General features: G+C 53.3%; 1 protein-coding gene across 2 annotated transcripts in view; it reads left to right on the top strand.

The window, feature by feature from the left end:
- Positions 1–21556, top strand: part of Pbx1 (PBX homeobox 1) — a 258094-nt gene that overhangs the window by 220492 nt on the left and 16046 nt on the right. The window contains exons 6-8 of one of the 2 annotated variants that reach the window (XM_076831632.2): positions 578–737; positions 7216–7328; positions 8477–8566. In XM_076831632.2, the coding sequence (XP_076687747.2) occupies positions 578–737; positions 7216–7328; positions 8477–8566 (363 nt within the window). The remainder of the gene's footprint in view (positions 1–577; positions 738–7215; positions 7329–8476; positions 8567–21556) is intronic. The other variant, XM_077105078.1, reaches the window with a different exon arrangement.

Below are 21556 nucleotides of genomic sequence, written 5' to 3'. Positions count from 1 at the left end.
GCTTCCATTTCTCTTGTGTGGCCACCACCAAGCTTTGCAGGAAACCCCCAGTGAAATGTGCTGGGTTGGGTTATGGGGATCCTCAGGGGCAGCACATGACAGGTAAGAATCTAAGTCCACATTAGAGCTATTCAACTTCCAAGCCATTGAAACCAACCTGTGCATGGAAACACCCGTATGTTGATAGAGACTTATATGGTTATTTAAAGGTCTCTGTGTTTTGATTGTGCGAAGTCAGCTTTGGCATTGATAAGAAATAGGCATTCCTCCTGATGCATTGATTTTAGTGTCCTAAATTGGGAGGTAAACAAATTTAATATGCTTACCCTAAGCTAAAAGAGTCCTAGCTTAAATGAGCAGATTCCCTGTAGAACAACTTCCATCAATGGTTTTGCGAAATTCCTGTTGCCTTAACAAGGGGATCTTTGTGAGGCTGCTCCTTTTGAGCCCTTACTCAGATCCCCGACCTGATGTGCAGCCTAAGACCCCTCGCCTGTGTGTCAGTCCGCCCCTCCTTCCTTCTCAGAGCTTCTGAAGGGTGAAACGTTAACTTTGTGACTTCTCTTAAATGCTCTAGGTATCAAACTGGTTTGGAAATAAGAGAATCCGGTACAAGAAGAACATAGGTAAATTTCAAGAGGAAGCCAATATTTATGCTGCCAAAACGGCGGTCACTGCCACCAACGTGTCAGCCCATGGAAGCCAAGCTAACTCGCCCTCCACCCCCAACTCCGCTGGTTAGTGCTTCCTTTGATTCGGGGGCTCAGTCTCCATTTTACACTCATTTTCTATGTTGGGTTTTGATTTTGTTTCTGTTTTTGTTTTATTTCTGTTTCTTTTCTTTTTCTTGTTTAAATGAAGAATTTAATAGTCCCTAAAGTTCATTGGTAAAATTTTCGAACAGCATAGGTGGAAAAATCATATCCTAGACAGCTCCACCCTCCCTTCCAGCCATCATCCCCTCCCAAGACCACACTGGGAAATCTCGAACTTATTCTATATCAAGGTGTGACTTTGAAAATTAAGTGAGACTGTGAGAAGCATTTTGCACAAATGAAGGACTCCACAAACATTAGCTGTTATTGCTGTTGAAATTAAAAGCGCACCATGAAGTGGGCCTAATAGTTGATTCACTCATTTCTTTCTTCAGGGGTTGTGGTAGAATTTTATTCCTCTTTGCTTCATTAAAATAACATTCTCCCTAGCATTCTATTTTAAAAACATTCAAATTCTACAGAAAAGTTGAATCTGTATATGTGTTTGGCTATATTTCATGATTGACAGCTCTCGGGCTCATCCTTAAATCTTCCTCTGTGAGACGTATCATGACCTGCGGGCATCACGTGGCAGACACCGTGGCCCGAGACCTCTAAAGCACCAGCAGGATCACCTGCGAACAAGATGCTTTCTTACTAAACCAAGAGCACATCACCAGGACCCCAATCCCACGCTGACATGCTGTTAATGTAGAATCGGAGGCTGGTTCAGATATACCTAACGGTTCCTAAAATGTCCTTTTAAAATAAGCTTTCGATCCCACGCACTGTGCAGACTGATGGGTTCCAATGAGACATCCCCAACATGCACATATCAGGCTCTGGCCCTGTCCACCTGCCCACTGCCCTTCCTCCCTCTCTGTCCCCTGACCCCAGCTCCTTCCCCTTCCCCACAGATAGGGGGTGTTTTAATGAAAGAACTCTTAGGTTCTTGGTTTAGGATGGGCTGACTTGTGGATCTAACTGCTCTTGTTGTTGTCGATACCACTTTGGGGAGTTACCTTCACATGGAAGGAGCAGGGAGTGTGTGCAGTTGAGTCCGGCTGAGGTTTGCATTGACGTGTGTGCTGGAGACAGATGCGCTGACTGGTCTTGGAGACCTTTAAGTCCAGAGATTCCAACAAATAAGATAGACTTGAGGCTTCACCACGGTCCCTTGGGGTTCCATCCTCAGGTCTTTTCAGGGTTCAGCCTTGTCTGTCTTGCTGTCCCCCATGTAGCGCCTGGGCCCTGGCTGGCGTGCCGCTCTGCAGGATGCTCACTCTGTGGCACACTCTGATCTGCAAGTCAGGTTACAGTTATTTCTATACAATGTTTATAGCTATTATCCTTTATTGTTTTATTTTGTTGGTTTTCTTTATGCAAACTGCAAAGAAAATCACCAGTTGCTAATTCAAATTATTCCTATTCCAGTTTCCAAGTTTCAGTGTCACATACTGTGCACTTAATTTTGGTGACTGTGCATAGTGTTGCCAATTCCTGAGCTTAGGTATTTCTGAGTGTGCTTCGAGCCATGAGTTACTGAATTTCCACAGTGCAAAAAGTCAGTAGTACATAAAACACGACCCTGTGGCTGTGTACTCTGGAAGCATGCTGGTGTCTGGGTGTGAGGGAGGAACAGACTCGGTCCCTTGTTAGATGTTTGGTATCAGGTTCTGCCCTTCCCCATAGTGAACACAATGCATGGATTGGCTGTGAGTCACTTCCAATAAGCTGATGACAATAGAACGAGGGTGAATAACACATTTAAATACACATCACCATGATGTGGTGTAAAACCTCCCATCTAACACTTAGAGGAAGTGGTGTCTTTGACCCAGACCTTGTTTGTCCACTACGATGGGTCCCCTTCCTGCCTGTTGGAGACACATAGGTCTCCACACAGTAATGCCTCCTGTGAGCATCTAGATACGCTATTTTGTCACCATTAGGCTTCCCAGGCCAGTGGCTGTGCCACCACACCACCACCTTCTGTTTAGAAGGATCTGTGTCCAGGAGCCGAGGAGTGCTGGGCTTTGCAGAAGGCTGTGGTGAGCCTTGGTCCAGCCCTGCAGCCTGGGCCACTGCGAGGAGCATGCTCCAGGCTGGAGAGTTTTCTTCTTCCCTGTCTGGTCAGCTGTCACGCATTTCAGACCCAGCCACACAGGTCGAGCTGCACTGCTGGACAGACATTTTCACTGGACTCTTTGGAAGAAGGCAATTCTGTCCACATTAGCAAAAATGCACTCAGCACTCTCGCAAAGGTTATCACAATGCAAAGCAGACATCAGAACGAGTCTTCCCGGCCCTGATAGATCTGCATCGCAGATGGCTCAGCATGATTTATGACTAGTCCTGGAAGGGCCCTGTGGACTCCCTTCATTACTAAATCCTTAACTATTTGTTCTTTCCTGAAGCCCTTAGAAAAGAGAAAAGTAAGCATTTTAACGCCCTACTCTGTGTTTAAGAATCATGTGGCCTCTCACGGAGTGTCAGTCTGTGATTACAGCTTTCAAAGGAATTTTTCTGGTGGCTTAAAGTTCATGTGACTGTTCTGAGCACAGAGTCAGTCACTGTGGAAAATTGGAGCTAAGCCTTCCAGTCGTGCCTAGGTTGTTGGTTCTAGTGTGCAGGGGAGCCCCTCACAGGGCTCATTCTAAAGCAGAGACTGAGGAAACCCCCCTCTCTATGTGCAGTAGCAGGCGGGTGGAGAGATAAATGCCTTCTCAGGAAAAGCGGTCAGTGGGCGTTTCCTTCTGCTCTTAACACAACCCAACCCCTGCCCAGAAAGATATGAGCCACGCTCCAAGTGGTGGGCAGGTGTCCATCAGCCAGGCACTTGCTTCTCGGGCATTGTAAAGGAGAGATGGTGTGAAGAGAAGGCTTGGCTGTGATGAGACACCAGGATGGCATGAAGGTCGCGCTCTGCAGCCTAGGCACGCAGGAGCAGGCCTTTAAGCATCACCAGGGTACTCACGCCTCCTGCAGGTAGAGTCCTCCCGGCCCCAGGGCTGCGTGGGGAGCAGCGCTCGGGGCCTCTACATGTCCCTGTTTGCCACCTTCTCTTCAAACTTCTCCACGTCACTGAGGAGAGGACCTGGGTGTGGTCAGCAAGGTCTAGGTGGTCCGTGTGCTGTAGAGTCCACACAGCAGGAAGGCCCAGATGGGCACCTGTTGGAGCCGCTGTGACCCTGGTCCTCCCCTCTTCTGCAGAGACCTAGAGTGCTGTGTTCTGCCTTTCCTGTTGTCGATGAGACCATGAAGGCTCGACGAGACCTCCTCAGACATCTAGAGCCCTGCCTGGGGGGCAAGAGGGAGACAGAGTCAAGCCGACACGGAGGGAGGAGGGTGGGGTGCAGACACCACCCGTCCACCGACCCTGGACTCGCCACGGCAGCGCTGAGGCCGTGTCCCACACAGCCGCTTCACTGACATCAGGGAGAGATGCTGAGCTGGTATCTCGAAGCTCTTTTGAGTTTCTTTAGAGGAAGGCAGCCCAGTTTCCTTCTGGGTCATTGCTTCTCCACAGGGAGCACATGTGCACCCAGGGGACCCGTGTTGTCAGCGCTGTGCAGGGAGCGCCTTCCGGGCTTCCGTGTGCAGAGATGGGAGGACGCCCCCCGTCCCGCAGAGCACACGCCGAATGTCAGCAGTGCCGGGTCCAGGGCACTGACCTAGCTGTTGGGCTCTGGTCACTATTATTCCTTTTTGTGTGTTTGAATCATGAAGTCGACAAGTTTTTTACTTTGTTGTTGCCCTCATTATTTCTTGAACAAACTCAAGTCTCCTAAAGGGTTTTTAGGGAAGAAATGCAACCTTGGGGAAATTGCTTTAGGAAATGGATATTAATGACTTCAGATCATGCGTGTGCCCCAGCAAATGTGTTAGGGTCCTGGGCCACCCACTGTCTGTCCTCCTTGTAGTTGAGGGCTGATATATCTCTCTGTACATGTCCAAATATCTGTGTGGCAGTTTAAGTGAGCCACTTGCCTGCATTCCTACACAAATCCAGAAAGTTCTACCTGACAAGCACATCTTACCATGTGCTCGTATTAATTGCTGATCACCCCACAGCCTCCTGCAGGTAAGGCTCCCAAAGGATCTCAGCAAACCCGACATCCAGCATCAGCCCCATGAGATCCCCACAGCCTCTCCACAAGAGCCCACGCTCTCACTGGGACCGTGTGCTTCTCAGGGGTGATCCACTATGTGACAAGCTCCTTCCGACCCCAGTGCTGGGCACCAAGCACTTGCCCTCACTCCTAGGTTTACAGGTGGACTTCTGCCTGGCTGAGGTATTAGCCGTACAGCCTCCTCCTTCAATGCAGCTGCTGCCCTAGGTGCTTATCCAAGAGCCGGGAGCCATGATGGTGTTGTACATGGCGTTCAGAGACACTGAAGTGCTGAACCAGCACAGCAGAGAGCACCGGGCCGTCTCTGCAATTACGCTCTGACACAGACGCACTCGTACATGGAGGCATTTATATGCGCATATTTACCTCTGTGCACGTTAGGCAGCCAGGCATATTTACCATTTATCTATGCACATATATTTTTTAGATCATCTGTGACGATTGATCAAGGCCCATGGATGCCCTGTCACTTGGCACAGTGCAGCCCTTTGGGGGCTCCCATCTCTCAGAGTTGTTCTGATGTCCAATAAACCACCAGCCAGGCATACGGCCTGTGTGCTGGTTCCCGGGAGACAAGTGCCCGGGCACCCTCAGGGCCGAGGCAGGGCGTCACGTCAGCAGCCTCCTGGCTGGGGAGTGAGCAGCCTGGTGGAGTGGTCGCAGTTCTGACCTGGGTTCTTGGTTCCAAGTGTGAGCGTGTATAGTGACAATTACTGCAATGGCTTCTAGAGTGCAAGCTCCACCTCTGAGGTTACAGACAGACTTCAGGGGGATGTAACTAGAGTCCTAGGTGTTGTATGACTTAACACAAGAGTGGCACCCATACTGCATGGTGCTTCCTCTTAGGCTGGGGAGGGTACTTGCAAAGGTTTGCTCATATTAATGGAAGAAAGTTACACATATGAGCCACACCTGGTCGGACCTTAGGCCTGTTTTACTAAGCCCCAACTTTCTAATTCCTTTTAGGTGAGCTAACAGACCTGCCAGAGGAGGTGGGACTGGTGCAGAGCTGTGGAGAGGCCACAGTTCTGGGGTTGATGCCTGACGCACCCTAGCCCTGAAGAAAGCATTTCCTCTTCCTTGGGAAAGCAGGAGCTGCCGATACCTAGGGGGAGGATCCGTCTAGTAGTAGACAGCTAGTTCCTTGCAGGCAGAACAGTTTGTAAGCCCTCTGGTTCCCCTAAGTGGCTCTTGCTTTTGAAGTGTCATGGTGCGGTGGGGGTCAAGCAGATGGCCTAGTGGCACAGTTCAGAGCAGAGAGCTTAGTGGTCCTTCTGCAGGGAGAAGCCGCCTGCTCGGCTGTCCCCCTCCTGCGGGCAGTGTGGCTCCGCAGCAGAGCCCAGGGCCATCCTGGGAGAGGAGGGAGTGCCTGCAGAGCTGAGGCACACGCCGTGAGGCACCGGTCCTCACTGGGGGTGGCTGTCCTAGAGGAGGAGGACCAGAGCACAGGGCCCGAGCCCTGGGGTAGCAAGGCAGTGGAGCGTGGCTGACCTGGGTCCCTGGGGTCTCTCTCTTCAGGCTAACGTGTGTCTTAACCAAACCTTGCACGCTGAGCTTTCTTTCCTAACGTGCTGAGCTGCACAGCGACTTTGGGATAATATTCAGCTTCTGCAAGCCCTTGCGTTGAGCTGAGGTTGGGCTAGGTTTGCCACTCTGGAGCCAGCGGGGTCCAGGGAGTCCAGGATGGACCTAAAGGCCACCTCTTGGAGGAGCCTCCGTCTCTGGGAGGTGGAAACCTGGCCGCTGCGCTTTCTCAAGCCACTCTATGATCATCGATGTCGTCACCTGCAGCGCCTCTGACTTTGTGCATGCTTGACTTCCTGGCCTGTCACCATCTTGCCCTCCTCAGCTCTGGCAGGTTGTGGGGAAGGTAGACCGTCCCCACAGGCCCCTGAGCTCATGATCCTCTGGGGGTGCTGGCCACCCCGCGAGGAGCTTGGCCTTCCTCCTAGAGGTCAGGAATAACAACAGACCCACCCAGGGCCACAGTGTGACTGCCCCGTGGCCCGTCCTCCCTGGTGCTGCCTGCCATGTGGGTTCTCCACCTGGGCCGCCTGAGGACGATGGAGGCCGGGTAAGAGGACGGGTCTCCTCTCCCTGCTGGAGGTGGCTGGAGGCGGCAGCGCTGCTGAGCCCTGAGCGAGGTGTGCTTCCCTAACACCGACCGTGTGCCCCTGGGACCTGCTCTTTCTCCTGCTACTAACCGGGCTCTGGACGCACTTCTGTTTGGTGGTATTTGGGGGCTTTGCATGCCGCTCTCGCTCCTGGCCGTCAGTGCGGGGGCCTTTTCCTGTCTGTCATTCAGGTGCTCACTCTTTCCTTTCCAGGTTCTTCCAGTTCTTTTAACATGTCAAACTCTGGAGATTTGTTCATGAGCGTGCAGTCACTCAATGGGGATTCTTACCAAGGGGCCCAGGTTGGAGCCAACGTGCAATCACAGGTAGGGACCAGCCACTGTGCCACCAGGTGAATGCGCTAGAGTCCCAGAGCCCAGTCATGCTGGCTCCCTGCGTCTGCAGAGAGGGAGGAGAGGAGCGGGGAGAGCCCAGCAGCCCCACGTGACCCCAGCAGTCCGAAGACAACCACCGTGGTGGGAATCTCGCCCACACTTGGTGGATGCGTTGGACTGTGGTGACCAGTCACTCGGGGAGGCCAGGAAGGGAGCGTAGGGACAGGGACAAGTGACCACAGCAGGTGAGACAGAAGGACAGTGTGCTCTTTATTCACCAAAGGCAAAGGAGGCAGTGTCTCCATTTCCAGTCTCCCTCTCATCTGTTGGTCAGTATTCTCCAACATGGGGCGGTCATTGATGAGTAGGCGAAGACGTTAGCCTCTCGCGTTTCCACTGTAAGCTTTAAACGCACCAATCCTTCCTCAGCACCCCGAGGTCAGTGGGCTTGCATTCCTGAAGACAGGTCCATGTCAGGAGGCCAGCACCACGTCCTGTGTAGGTCCTCAGAGCTCCTAGGAAGCTGGTCGCCTTCGCAGCTCTCAGGAAGCCCTCTGGTTGTGGCAGGAAGCCTGCCAGAGGGCGGAGGCAGATGCCCAGGTCGGGATGGGCAGATGCCCAGGTCGGATGGGCAGTTCTGAGCCAGGCGACCCAGGTTCCCGTCCCGGTGTGGAGCAGGCCCTGTGCCTGGAACAGACCAGCTGGCCAGCAAGCTGGCCCCTTGCTCAGGACAGAGAGTGGAGACTGGTGGGAGGTCCTCGGTCCGACGTGGGCCCTCCTGGGTGTCCTCACCACCACGGGGTCATGGGCGGGCTGCTCTCTAAGCTGGCTGCCCAGTCAGAGTGCCGAAGAGCGTGCTCACAGCGGAGCGCAGGGAGGCAGAGCACCACCCTCCTCGGCCGCCCCTGCCAGCCCGCACAGCACCCAGGGTCGGTCTCGGGCCCCACTCCTCTCACCGTCTTGCTGTCTTGCTCACTGACCGCAGCCTGGTCAAGGATCTGGCCTTCAGAGAACTGCCGCCTCCTCCTCACAGACTCACCAAGAGCACGCCCGGAGCCACCGCGCTCCTTGGCGACCTGAGAGAGGACGACGCGCTGCCCGTGTCTCTGACTAACTTCCTCTGTTGTTCCTCTGTCTAGGTGGATACCCTTCGCCATGTTATCAGCCAGACAGGAGGATACAGTGACGGACTCGCAGCCAGTCAGATGTACAGTCCGCAGGGCATCAGTGTAAGAAAACAAGGTCCCCCCACCCTTTGTTTCCATTCTATCACTACCAATTACTTCAAGGCCACAGGGCCCAGGATGCCACTTAGTAGGACTCGCCTGAGCTCTGCGGTCGCCTCGTTCTTGTGCTGCGTCGGCTGCGCCGTGGGCAGCATTGTACCCACAGAGCGTGGCGGTTGGCGCACGTCATGCAGGCAGCTGGCACGGGGCTGTCAGACACAATCAGTGTTTGCATGACACCTGCGGCCACATGCATCCAGCCGAGAGGAGCTGCTAAACAGGTGACATCCCGCAAAGCTGTGGTAGGAAATGTCACCGGGAGCTGGGGCGGGGACAGGGAAGAAAACCAGCAGCCAGATCCCCTGTGTCCCGTTTTGTGGCCAAAACAAGAACCCTTCCCAATCTGCCAGTCGACAATCAAAGCAGCCCAGTGCCGAGCCTGGGTGTGTCTGAGGGACGGAGGACACGGAGCGCCTTCTCCTTGGTCCTGGGTGCACTGGCGGCTGCTGACTAGTATGAAAATTCATAGCGACAAGCTGTGTCGCTCAGAGTGAAATCGATCAGACAGACCAGGGGAGCCCAGTGCAGGGCTGGGACAGCAATCCAACTTGATTTCCCAGATCAGCCGTCCACTGTCTCAGCAGTGGTGACAGCAGGCCAGGACAAGGGCTGCCTGGAGAGGAGTCCGCTCCCAGGTAGGGCGATGAGTGGGCTCCTGGAGGCCACGGGCTGCCACAGGACCGCCGGCCCAGAGCTCCTGGGTGACGCGGGGCTTACCGGGTGGGACCCTGCACGCTGCTTGTTTCTGTCGCTCTGGTTACAGCAAATGAGGGGCGGTGGGCGCGGCTTGTTAGCAAGACTGAGAGCCTGGACTGAGGAGTGATGTCGGCAGCGAGGGCGGCCTGGCCCCTCTGAGTCCGCATCCGTCAAGTCAGATGCGGCTGCAGCCCGTCTGAGGAGCCCCAGAATGTCACCTTCCATGGGCTGAGCTCGTGGGAGAAACCACGACTCTCATCAGATGTGGCTGGTACCTAAGGGTTGACCCTGCTGCCACCCGAGATGGGGGCAGATCTCAAGGAGTAGCATGGCATCCCGGAGAACCGCTTCAGAGTAGCGGGTTTCACATCAGCTCATGTCAGAGTTCTCCAAACGGCATTGGCTACCTGAGATCGAGAGTCCCCATCCTTGAGAACTGGGGTGTCACTGGGTAAAGGCTTGGTGAGGACACTGAGGAAGGGGCCGTCCCCAGACTGGGGCCGTCCTGGTGGCTCTTCAGGCCACTCCCAGTCAGGAAGTCCGGACAGTCCACTTCCTCAGACAGACTCCTTTCTGAGTCTACGGTGTCTGTCCATCTTGGGGAGCAGGGAGGTGTTGGACATACGCCACGTTCTGAGGACAGGGCTCCTTCCCCCTTGCACTGAGCTGGCAATTCTGGTGTCTTCACTGCTTGACGGCTAGGTGCTGAGGAGCCTGCTTAGCAGCCCTGGAGATGCCACACTGGGGAGGTGTGTCCTTGAAGTGGATTCTAGGCTGAGGTCACAGCGTGCACGTGTGGCTTTCAGCACACATGCCTCTGTGTGTCTCCTGGATGGTAAGACAGACTTCACAGAGAGCCAAGCTCTGTGCTTCCGTGGAAGAGGAAGGAGGGCAGATGCAAGCCACAGCACAGTGGGAAATGGGCGGCCAATGCCCACGGAGGCAGGAAACGGCTGGGGGTCTGGCTGGGGGTCTGGGCTGCGTCTTTCCTCCTGCCCAGCAGCTCTCAGGCTCCACCCACCCTTGACCTTCTGACGTCATCCAGGGGCTGGGAGTCATTTCTGAAACCCTGTAGCCACACGTATGCAGATGATCATATCCGATTACACAAGCTGGCCACAAAAACTGGCTTGAAAATGCCACTTGAAAGACTCTCTTTTGCATTAATTTTTTCCCATGAATTATGGTTATTTTATTTCTGGGTCTTTACTATACAAGTAAGTGAATCAAAGGCTGGTCCTGGTCTGAAAAGCTCCTGGAGAGTCAGTCTCAACTTGTACCTCCTGTAGGAGACTGAGCCTGCTACAGTGAGTGCATGTTTAGATGGTGGCATCGGAGGTGAGACGTGCATGCACAGAGTAGGGCCACACAGAGAGAGGGACGGGGGGCATGAAGAGACAAGGACAGGAATGAAAGGTTTGAGCCAAGAAATAAAAATAAAATATTAAAAAGTTAAAAATAAATAGCCCTCAGCCCTCAGCAGTGGTGGGATTTCCTGGCTGTGCCTCATTGGGTGGAGGACACTTTCTGGGCAGCCTTTACCTGCTGCCCTGGCTAGGTTTCTGCGGCACCATGTCTTCTCCAAGGAGTGTCTTTGTAAGTCCTGAGAGGTGCAGACCTTTTCCTTCAGCCAGCACACAGGCTGACCAGGTGCAGAGTCAAAGGCCCTTGCGGGAGACTTGGGAGGCACTGGGTACTAACTCCATGCACACCCGGCATCTGGCCTCGCCCAGCACATGGGGCCGGTGGTGCCAGGAGACCTGGGGCTGCCGTGGGAAACAAGGGAGCAAGCAGCAGGGTGCGGCAGAGCTCCCTGGGCACCCGTGATGCCGAGCAGCCCACGTGGCACCTGCCTCACTCGCCGACCGCATGCCTGTGGAGGCAGGTTCGCAGCAGGAGCAAGACTCGGGGCCACCACCTCTTCCTGGTGTGGAGTCTGAGGCCCACAGACCCTTCCTAAGGGGCTGGGGCAGCGTCACCCCCCTGGTGCTAGAGTGCTTGCGTGACAGCGCAGCGCGTGCCTGAAAGAGGGTCCTGGAGGGAGACCCCTCCCAGCCCTGGATGACGTGCTCCCACGGTGCCCAACGTCGCCGTCTCCCCGTCTCCTCACACCTTCTGGTGCTCGGGATGGTTCATCAACCAGATGTTGCCACGAGTTCCTAGTCACCCTGGCTGCTGTCTCCTCGTCTCCCTGTCTGTCCGTGCTCAGAAATCATCAGTGGTCCTTAGCGGCTACCTACGCAAGCTCCAGCCTTGGGTGCAGCACTAGGGCTCCTCTCAGCTGGCCCTAAGCTGCCTGTCCTTCCACCACGCACCTGAAGCCCTTAAAGCTACAGAAGACAAACACAGCCAGGACACTGGACTCACGGAGGCCTTCAGTGAGCACAGGCTTCTGACCTGAAGCGAGGCCAGCTCCTGTTCCGTCCACCTCCAATTATGGAACTCAAGACCTGAGACGATGAAGTCCCTGCTGTTGTTGGGGACAGTTCTCCCTGTTGGTCTCACTGGACACTTTCCTGTGCTTGGAAGATTAGGAGGGGGAGCCCACCAACTCTGTGGTCCAGGAGGAAACTTGAAGTCAAATTATGTAGCAGAAAAGCGGAATTCTGAGCCAAACAGTAACCGCTGAGGAACACTCCCCAGCCAGACAGACGTGCTGGGCTAGAGGAGGCACAGCCAGCCTCCTTCCTGGAGGCCCCTGACCTCTAGGGTCTCCCACGGTGGCTTCTGTTGCTCTCACGCCTGGCCATGTGTCCACACATCGCCCAGTTCATCCCGAGTGTCCCACTTGGCCTGGGTGGTGACGGACACCTGAGCTGGGATCTGTTTTAGGCCTCTTCTGCTGTCATATTCTATTCATGAACAATGATTGTTTTCCACTCTGAATAAAATGCAAGAGGGGGTACTTCCAAGCCATCATGGGGAAAACGAGGCTGCTGGCCAGGGGCCTGCCCAGAGCCCATGCGCCCTGCTGGCGGGGACCCCAGCGCTGCGCCAGGACTCTCAGTCCCGCCTTCTGCTCCTTGGAGAAAGGGCACCCTTGAGAGGGCATGCGTCTGAGTGCTGCTCCTCGAGAGTCACAGCCCTGGGACGCCGCCAGCCCTGCACAACACAGGAGCAGAGGCCCCCTGGGAAGCACTCAGCGCCTCCCGGGGCGTCCCCGCAGGCCCAGCCCTGCCCTCTGAAGGGAGTGCCACCCTCTTCCACAAGCTGTTCTCAGAGAGCGCATCAGACGTCCTACAAAGGCCCACTGCCACTGGTAAAGGGGTGACTTTTAGAAATCTCTACCTAATCACTGGCTGTATTTGAGTTTGGGGAAGTACATTTGCACATCAGTATTAAATTCAGGTCTGTAATATAATCCCGTTTGACAGAACGGGCAAATGAATGAATACAAAAGTGTTTATTGAAAACCTTCTAATATCCCACACCAAAAAGGCAAACATGAACAGAACAGGGCTCTTCCACGCCATCATCACAGACACTGAGAGGGCTCAGCTACCCGCTTCTCCAGAAGAGAACTACCCCACCCAGTGTAATCAGCACATCCATCGTGGGATCTGAAAGGGATATGGAATAGTCATTAGCAGAGGTATTGACGGGTGTGTGTGTGTGTGTGTGTGTGTGTGTGTGCACATATAGAGCTATATTTCCATATGTACCATATCCCTTTCAATAACATGTGGATCACTTACACACGATTGATAACACCATTCTTTTCTAGATTTTGCTAATAACTACTCTAGCAGAAACTATTCTGTCCTTCCAGAACCATGCTGGTCAGCAGGATTTTCTGTACTGATAATGGTTCATTTCAGTGTTGCTTAGGGCTTACCTAAGAGAAGGAATTAACATTGTTTTCTTTGTATTAAGAATTCTATCCTTTTTTAATTTCCAAAATTCCATTTTGAAGTTTTGTAAGCACATGAAACATCAAAAGAACCTTGCGGTGAGACACTCTCCGGCTTCTCCTCCACACTGCCCCTTCCAGCCTCTGTCCATCAATCCATCGTGGATTGCTGGCTTTTTTCTTGTTTTGTTTTACATTTCAAAGTAAATTGCAGACCACACTACGTTCTCCCTCACATAAATGCTACTGGCATATATCATCAACTAGAGTTTAAGGTTCATTTAGGGTTCTTTTCCTTCTGAGGCAAAATTTTCCACAATTAAATGTGCGACCTTGCCCCCAAGTGTGCACATTGTTGGAGTTTTGGAATGTAGTCACCATGTTTTGCTCACTGCTCGGCAGGCACTTCCTTGCATCCACGCAGGTAGGGTCACCCGCAGCAGGGTCACCCGCAGCACAGTCTGGCCATCTCCAGGCGGGGTGAGAAGACCACTTATGAGCACAGGCTGCGACCCGCTGGGCTTACTTTAAAGGGGCAGCCCTCTTTCCCATGCCCTTTGAACTACGTAGCAGTAGGGACTCAGGCTGTTGGAAGTTGAGTTCCAGCGCTTCCCTGTGAGGTACCGGGCCTCTACGCTTGGGTCTGGTGTCACTTGTCCCCATGCTTCTCTGGTGTCCTTTGGCTTAAGCCCCATTCACGCTCCCCTGCCTTCCCAAACCCTCGCAGACTCCCGGGGCCCACACCTGCCTGCAGCGTGCTCGCGCCTCCCTGGGAGGTGACCTCTCACAGGCACACGGAAGCCACCCTGGCCAAGGCTTGCTCTAAGAACACCACAGGACAGAGCTGGACAGGAAGCCTCAGGCCCAGGGCATCTGGAGAGTCCAGAGGAAGTCCTGGGCGCTCTGTGCCTTCTCAGAGGAGAGCAACGGAGAGCACCATCAACTGTGTGCCTTGAGTTCCGGGGCATGACCCACCCACCGATATCCCAGCTGAGCCTAGGCCTGTCTTCATCAACGCTCACCCCACTTTACAGATGACAGCCTGAGCCTGGGAAAGGCGAGACGGTTACCAAGACCAGCAACTCCTGCGCCTGTGGTCGTTCCCTTCCTCAGATGGACCTTGCGCCCCTGGTCTCCAGGGGGTGAAGGAGCTACCACTGCAGAGTGGGGGCCTACTGTGTGCCTGGGAACGAGGATCTTGGAGCCGGCGACGTGGACCAGAGCCGCAGGAGCTCGCTGTGGTGTTCTGCTGGGATTGCACTGGGGCCACCCAGGAGGCCTGAGAGGTTGTTTGGCTCTTTGACCAAAATCAGGTTTGGAGAATTGTAAACCACCTGCCAGGCACTGTGCTCTGCACCTCCAGAGAGTTGATGCTGAGAGCCGTAGCCTAGTCGGAATGACCCACGGCATTTTTGCCAGACCCAGTGGTTGAGAGGTGATGGCCAGCAAGCCATTGAGATGACAATGGTTATGTTAAGCTGTGTATTCAGTTGTATATTAGACCCCTGCTGTCCGCCTCCGCCTGCTACTTTGGAGTTCTCATGAGGATTCCTGGAGAGTTCCCATTGGTTGGGGAAGTACGGGAGGAGGGATTTCTGGAGGAGGGAGTTCCAGTTGGTCTGGCGTGTTTCTAGAGGAGCCGCGTGGGTGGTGTGCGGGAGAGTTCCCGGGGGAGTGTACTGGTGGAGTTCAGAAATAAAGTTTGTTCCTGCTTGAGTGGCTCATGATTTGTGCCCAGCCAGACTGCGGCAGGTTGCAGCTGGCTAGTCACCTCCACCAGTGACCCGTGAGTGCAGGACTGGACTTCAGAGCAAGCCCTCTCTGGATGGTTCTGGTTCACCAGAAGAGAAGGCAAGACTTGCCCAGCAATCATTAGAGGTGGGTCTCTTCTAATCAGGGGGCAGTGAAATGGAAGAAAGAGGAATAGTTTGCCCGTGAATTTGAGAGATTATACACACTAAGTAAGAGTTTAGAGTGAACAGTTAGTAAGTGGTGGCCCCCCCTGGTCCACTGAGAGGACAAGGAGGAGCCACTCTGCCTAGCCAGGGCTTTTGTCACAGCTGTCCATTCTCTGTGCCACATGTAACACTTGTCATTTCTAATCAGTTAAAATTAAAATGTGATGGAGGACAGAGACATTATCCTACGAACCAAGTCAGAAACCGTAAGTAGAAAAAATGAATGATGAGAATTAAAACTTTAAAAGAAGAAGATACTAAGAAAAACAAGTAGAAATAAAGAATCATCAATTACAGAGCAATGGAAAGACAAGATGGCAGCACAGTGTCACAATGGCATGTGCAGTGACAAAATGCAGGCTAAAAGCAATAACGTGCACAGTGCTAAGTCCTCTTAGTGCAATCTAAATAAGCAGGATGGGCAGTTACAAAACAGCATCAGCTGCAGAGCATCCTGCAGAGACTAGAATGGCAGGGAGAGTCCTGATGAAGGCAGGACGTCCTTTAAAACAACAACTTAAAGAACAGTCAAAAAACAGTAAGAATGGAAAATTAACAGGCCGAAGTGTCACTCAACAGTCATATTAATAGCTAACCTCATTGACTTCCTTGTATGCACTGCGCACTTTACATGCAGATCTCAATTCAGGCTCATGGAAATAATCAGGACATTTTCAAACATACCTGCAGAAATGTCACGGGGCGGGGAGCAGACACCAGACCAGCAACACCCACACCACAGACCTCTGCGAGAGCAGATGGACCTGCGGCTGCTCGGGGTTGGCTGTTGAAACCTGCCAGGACCTGGCCAGGGGCTTTTCTCTTCTCTCCTCCACCTGAGTCTCTGAAGTGCCCAGGGCTGAGGGGGTCTCTCCTCCTCCTCCATCGTCCTGGAAACTGGCCCTTCCTACTCCTGATGGTTGAAGCTCAGGCCGTAGAGCCTCGGCCCAGCCCGAGGCTGCCGAGCACGTGCTCCCGCTCACCTGGTGGGTCTGCCTCCTGGAGGGGCATCCTAGCTCCTCCCAGATGTGCTACCCAGCGCCCTGTGGACTCAGCCCTATGGTGGTTCTCCTATGCCTAGACTGGGGTCTGCATAGGTATCTGAAAAGAGGGATCATGGGTTGTCCCGCTCCTCAACTGGGCCCTGGGCAGAGTGGTTAGATGGGTGCATCCTGTGAAGACCCAGCTGGACCTGCTGTGGGTGGGTTAGATAGCTGTGTCCCGCGATGGCTGGACCTGCTGCTGATAGGTTAGATGGGTGCGTCCTGAGATGGCCCAGCTGGACCTGCTGCTGATGGGTTAAATAGGTGCATCCTGAGATGGCCCAGCTGGAGCTGCTGTGGATGGGTTAGATGGGTGCATCCTGAGATGGCCCAGCTGGAGCTGCTGTGGATGGGTTAGATGGGTGCATCCTGAGATGGCCCAGCTGGACCTGCTGCTGATGGGTTAGATGGGTGCATCCTGCGATGGCCCAGCTGGACCTGCTGTGGATGGGTTAGATGGGTGCATCCTGAGATGGCCCAGATGGACCTGCTGTGGGTGGGTTAGATAGCTGTGTCCTGCCATAGCTGGACCTTCTATGAATGGGTTAGATGGGTGTGTCCTGCGATGGCCCAGCTGGACCTGCTGTGGATGGGTTAGATAGGTGTGTCCTGCTATAGCTGGACCTGCTGTGCATGGGTTAGATGGGTGCATCCTGAGATGGCCCAGCTGGAGCTGCTGTGGATGGGTTAGATAGGTGTGTCCTGCTATAGCTGGACCTGCTGTGCATGGGTTAGATGGGTGCGTCCTGAGATGGCCCAGCTGGACCTGCTGTGGATGGGTTAGATAGGTGTGTCCTGAGATGGCCCAGCTGGACCTGCTGTGCATGGGTTAGATGGGTGCATCCTGAGATGGCCCAGCTGGAGCTGCTGTGGATGGGTTAGATGGGTGCATCCTGAGATGGCCCAGCTGGACCTGCTGTGGATGGGTTAGTTGGGTGTGTCCTGCGATGGCCCAGCTGGACCTGCTGTGGATAGGTTAGTTGGGTGCGTCCTGCCATAGCTGGACCTGCTGTGGATGGGTTAGATAGGTGTGTCCTGCTATAGCTGGACCTGCTGTGCATGGGTTAGATGGGTGCATCCTGAGATGGCCCAGCTGGACCTGCTGTGGATGGGTTAGTTGGGTGTGTCCTGCAATGGCCCAGCTGGACCTGCTGTGGATAGGTTAGTTGGGTGCGTCCTGCCATAGCTGGACCTGCTGTGGATGGGTTAGATGGGTGCGTCCTGCCATAGCTGGACCTGCTGTGGATAGGTTAGATAGGTGTGTCTTGAGATGGCCCAGCTGGACCTGCTGTGGATGGGTTAGATGGGTGCGTCCTGCCATAGCTGGACCTGCTGTGGATGGGTTAGATAGGTGTGTCTTGAGATGGCCCAGCTGGACCTGCTGTGGATGGGTTAGATAGGTGTGTCTTGAGATGGCCCAGCTGGACCTGCTGTGGATGGGTTAGATGGGTGCGTCCTGCCATAGCTGGACCTGCTGTGGGTGGGTTTGATGGGTGTGTCCTGCGATGGTCCAGCTGGACCTGCTGTGGATGGGTTAGATGGGTGCGTCCTGCCATAGCTGGACCTGCTGTGGGTGGGTTTGATGGGTGTGTCCTGCGATGGTCCAGCTGGACCTGCTGTGGATGGGTTAGATGGGTGCGTCCTGCCATAGCTGGACCTGCTGTGGGTGGGTTTGATGGGTGTGTCCTGCGATGATCCAGCTGGACCTGCTGTGGATGGGTTAGTTGGGTGTGTCCTGCGATGGTCCAGCTGGACCTGCTGTGGGTGGGTTTGATGGGTGTGTCCTGCGATGACCACCTAGACTTGCTGTGGAAGGGTCAGATGGGTACAACCTGCGATGGCTGAACCTGCTGTGGGTGGGCCGTCGTCCTTGTTGCCCTGGGGGGCGTTTCTCTTTGCCCCTGCAGCTATAAGTCGTGGCTGGATTTTATGGGAACCACAAGCGTGCGTCTCTGTTGCCAGAGAGTCTCTGTCCCAGAAGACCGGCATGTTTGTTCTTTTCCTTTTCTCTCATTCGCCAGGTCTTGGTACCCACCTCTACCTTCAGCTACATATTTATACCTGGACCCTGCACTGGTCACCAACTCCTGCCAGAAGTCTCTCCAGGTGCTCTAGAGACCCGGCAGCCCCGCCCGCTCCTCTCAGGCCTCTCGTTGGGCGCAGGCGTCTCTGAGGCCTGGAGGACCAGCCTGAGGGTCCCTCTGGCTCCCTCCCTCTCTAGTGCAGCAGGCGTTGTCTTGTCATCTGTGTTGATGGGCGATGGCTCTGGGCTTGAAGGCAGAGACCCTGGAAAGGAGACCAGCGTCCATTCTGCAGCCCCTCACCCACTCCTCCAGCTGAGCTCTGGGTCTCACTGTGCATGAGCCCTGGTTTCCAAGAGGGGGGAACTGCAGACTGACAGGTTTCCCAGGCAGCGGTTCTGTTCTGAAGAGTTCAGACTCACCTCTACTTTCTCTGAAGGCCGGCCTGTCCCTCAGCCTTCCTACCCTGGACCTGCCCATGGCTCAGGTGCCCCAGCTTCCTCGTCCACTGAGCTCTGACACCTGGCGTACACCCGGAGACCCGAGAGGTGCTTGCTGGCCTCCTTTCATGTGCTCTCTTTAAATCTCACATTTACTATCATTCTGATTACAAATTAATATTCAACACAGAGTTTGAAGAATGCAGGAAAATTAGAAGAAAATCCTCCTTTCTGTTCTATACCCTTCTAGCCTGTTGTGTGTAAGTGTGTTTTTCATGTGGGCGTGGAAAGTTACATTCCATTTTGTAACCCACTTATTTTACTAAAAACACATTATGAATGTTTTCTGTATTATTGAACATGATTTTTAAGATGACTTAGTAACTGTGTTGGAACCCATCTCAGGGCAAGTCCGCCATTTTCTTTTCATTGTTAATTACACCATGGGAAACTCCATATATAAAGGCACTGAACATTTTCTGAAATTTCCTTGGATTGATTTTTAGAAATGAAACTGTAGATCAAAGAATCTATAAGAATCTGAGATCAAAGGATCTGAGGATGTGGGAAATGCATTGTGAGTTTTGTTCTGGAAATTTCTACTGTATGGTCACTGGCAACTCCCACTTGCCCTCTCCCACAACGTCAGCCTTTCGGCCTTTGAGAGTCATCCTGTTGTACCTGTGTCTCTCTGATGCAGTGAGCTGGGGCGTTTTCCCCATGTTTACTGGCCTTTCCAGTCTGTTCTCGAGACATTGATTTTTCCTCATGGATTTCTATGACGTCTTCCGGAGGGTTGCACCGACCAACATTGAGAAAGCAGACGTTCTGCTTCTGAAGGGAGAGAACTCAGGAGAACCCGAGGATCACCCTGTTTCCAGGTTCCCAGGCAGTGTTTTTGAGAGCAAAAGCTGGATTGCTTGTGATGCTGGTGTTGGTCTTCAAGGGGGGGAAAAGTGGCCCTGAAGTCGGAATTAGCTTGACATTTCCTATGTTTTTGGTCTATAAAAAACTCAGCATTGAAAAATATTTCCCAAAACTTACTAAAAGAACCTAGAGACATGTTGTTTGGTTAAAGATTGGTTGAAGTTTTACCTAATGCCTAGTATTACCCTAAGCTACTCTAAGTACCTTCTTCCTTCTGAAAGATGAAGAAATAAAATCCATAGACCCCTAAAAAGCTTCCCATGGCCTTGGGGATACTTCCTCAAAGAAACGCCCTTCCAGAGGGCGGATGCCCTTCCAGAGCGGGACGTTTCCTGTGCCTCGGATGTACTCAGCCTCCGGCTGTCTCCTCCCGTCTGTGAGTGGCGCCTGCGTCTTCCAGGCTGCTGATTGACACCTCCCCGCCATCCGGAGCTGCCTTTCCCGTTACCAGCAGCACATCTGCAAAGGCCAGGTCCGACTCCCGGCCCTCGGTGTCGTTGGAAGATTTCCACTGCAGAACTTCCTGGAGCTATTCAAGAGGGAAAAATACTTACATGAAAAACCAGACCCCCTTAGACTTGGATGCAAACCTCAGAATGAGAGAGGGCGCCACAGGCTCCAGCGGAGTGCTAAGTGGGGTGCTAAGTGGTGCGTTTGGGATTCTTGAGAACACAGGTTGTTTTCAATAGAATTTCTTAAACGATAACATCCTGCCCTGAGTAAGGGAGGCACCGTTGAGGCCAGCGCTCCTTCTAGCACATTCCCCTCGGCACTCTCTGCACCCCACTTCCCACTGTCCCTCCCCCACCCTCTGCCAGCTGTAATGACCCTGCAATCACTAAATGGCATTTGAGTGCATTAAGCAGCAAACTCTCCAGTGACATAGCAATTATGGCTCTGAAATAGATTTGGTGCGTCACGGAAGATAAGGGTTTTGAAAGTTTCTGTTGTGATTATAGCCTGTGACTCCCACAAATAATAGGCTTCCAAATAAGAGGCTGCCAACGGAGCCTTTGTGGCTTTGTCTTAGTGATGGCATGTAAATTGCTATTAATGTCCTGAGTGTACTTGAATATGCCAGTCTTGGGGGTGTGGAGTGGGCTCGGTGTCTCTCTTTACGCGGCTCGTCATTGTTGTCCTGATAATCCGGGGTAATTGCTGTTTCTGGGATGGTCAGGAGCCTGTGAGAGGGCAAGGGCCTGAGGGTCAAGGCAGGAGGGTGTGTGCAGCCCGCTGTTGTGTTCCGCGTGCAGCCCCCGCCTGGGCGCGGGTGTGCACAGGCTGTGTGTACGCCTAGTGAATAATACTTGTCAACAAAGCCAAAGCAAAATCAAAGGTTATATAAACGAAATGGAGAATTCAGTTCTGAAAAGGATCAGCCAACTGGGTAATTTATACTGAGAGATTTTTAAAAATACCCTCTGCTCGAGCTATCTGGATTTGGCCATGTGAGTAAGCACAATCATCTTGTCTGACGTGCTCACTCTCTTCTAGTGTGAGCAGTGTGTGTGTGCATGTGCTTGTGGGAGCATGTTCTTGAGGTGCTCTGCGTGCTCTCTGAACATGCACCGGCCGCCTGGGACGATCAGGAAGTGTGGGGAAATCAGGCCTGATCTGAAGGCTGTTGACGAGTCTAAGTGTGTGTGTGCAGCCCTGAGTATCGAGGAGGTTTATGTGGATATAAACAGAATTCTCTGCAGCAGGACACCTCTGTTCAGCTGAATGAAGCTTATTTTAATTAATTAGTTATCTATTTTGCAGGAGATCAAGATAACCTTTGAAAAGTTCAATTAAAACCCACTTCAGGTTGTCACCTCCCGCTCGGAGGACACCATGTGTCTGTGGGGTGTGGAAACATTATGGGCAATGTCCTCTTTGTGGTGTAGCAGGGCAGCAATCCTGCCCCCTAGAAACGAACCCCAGCTCCTCCCAGGGAGCCACCGCGGGCCCCAGCCAGAGCCTTCCTGGGTCTGGGTTTGGCAAATCCTGGTTTCCGAG

This window comes from Callospermophilus lateralis, chromosome 13, assembly GCF_048772815.1.
Source record: "Callospermophilus lateralis isolate mCalLat2 chromosome 13, mCalLat2.hap1, whole genome shotgun sequence".
NCBI classification, from domain to species: Eukaryota; Metazoa; Chordata; class Mammalia; order Rodentia; family Sciuridae; genus Callospermophilus; species Callospermophilus lateralis.
The sequence above is the reverse complement of the archived record's forward strand: the minus strand, read 5'-3'. Positions and strand labels throughout refer to the sequence as shown.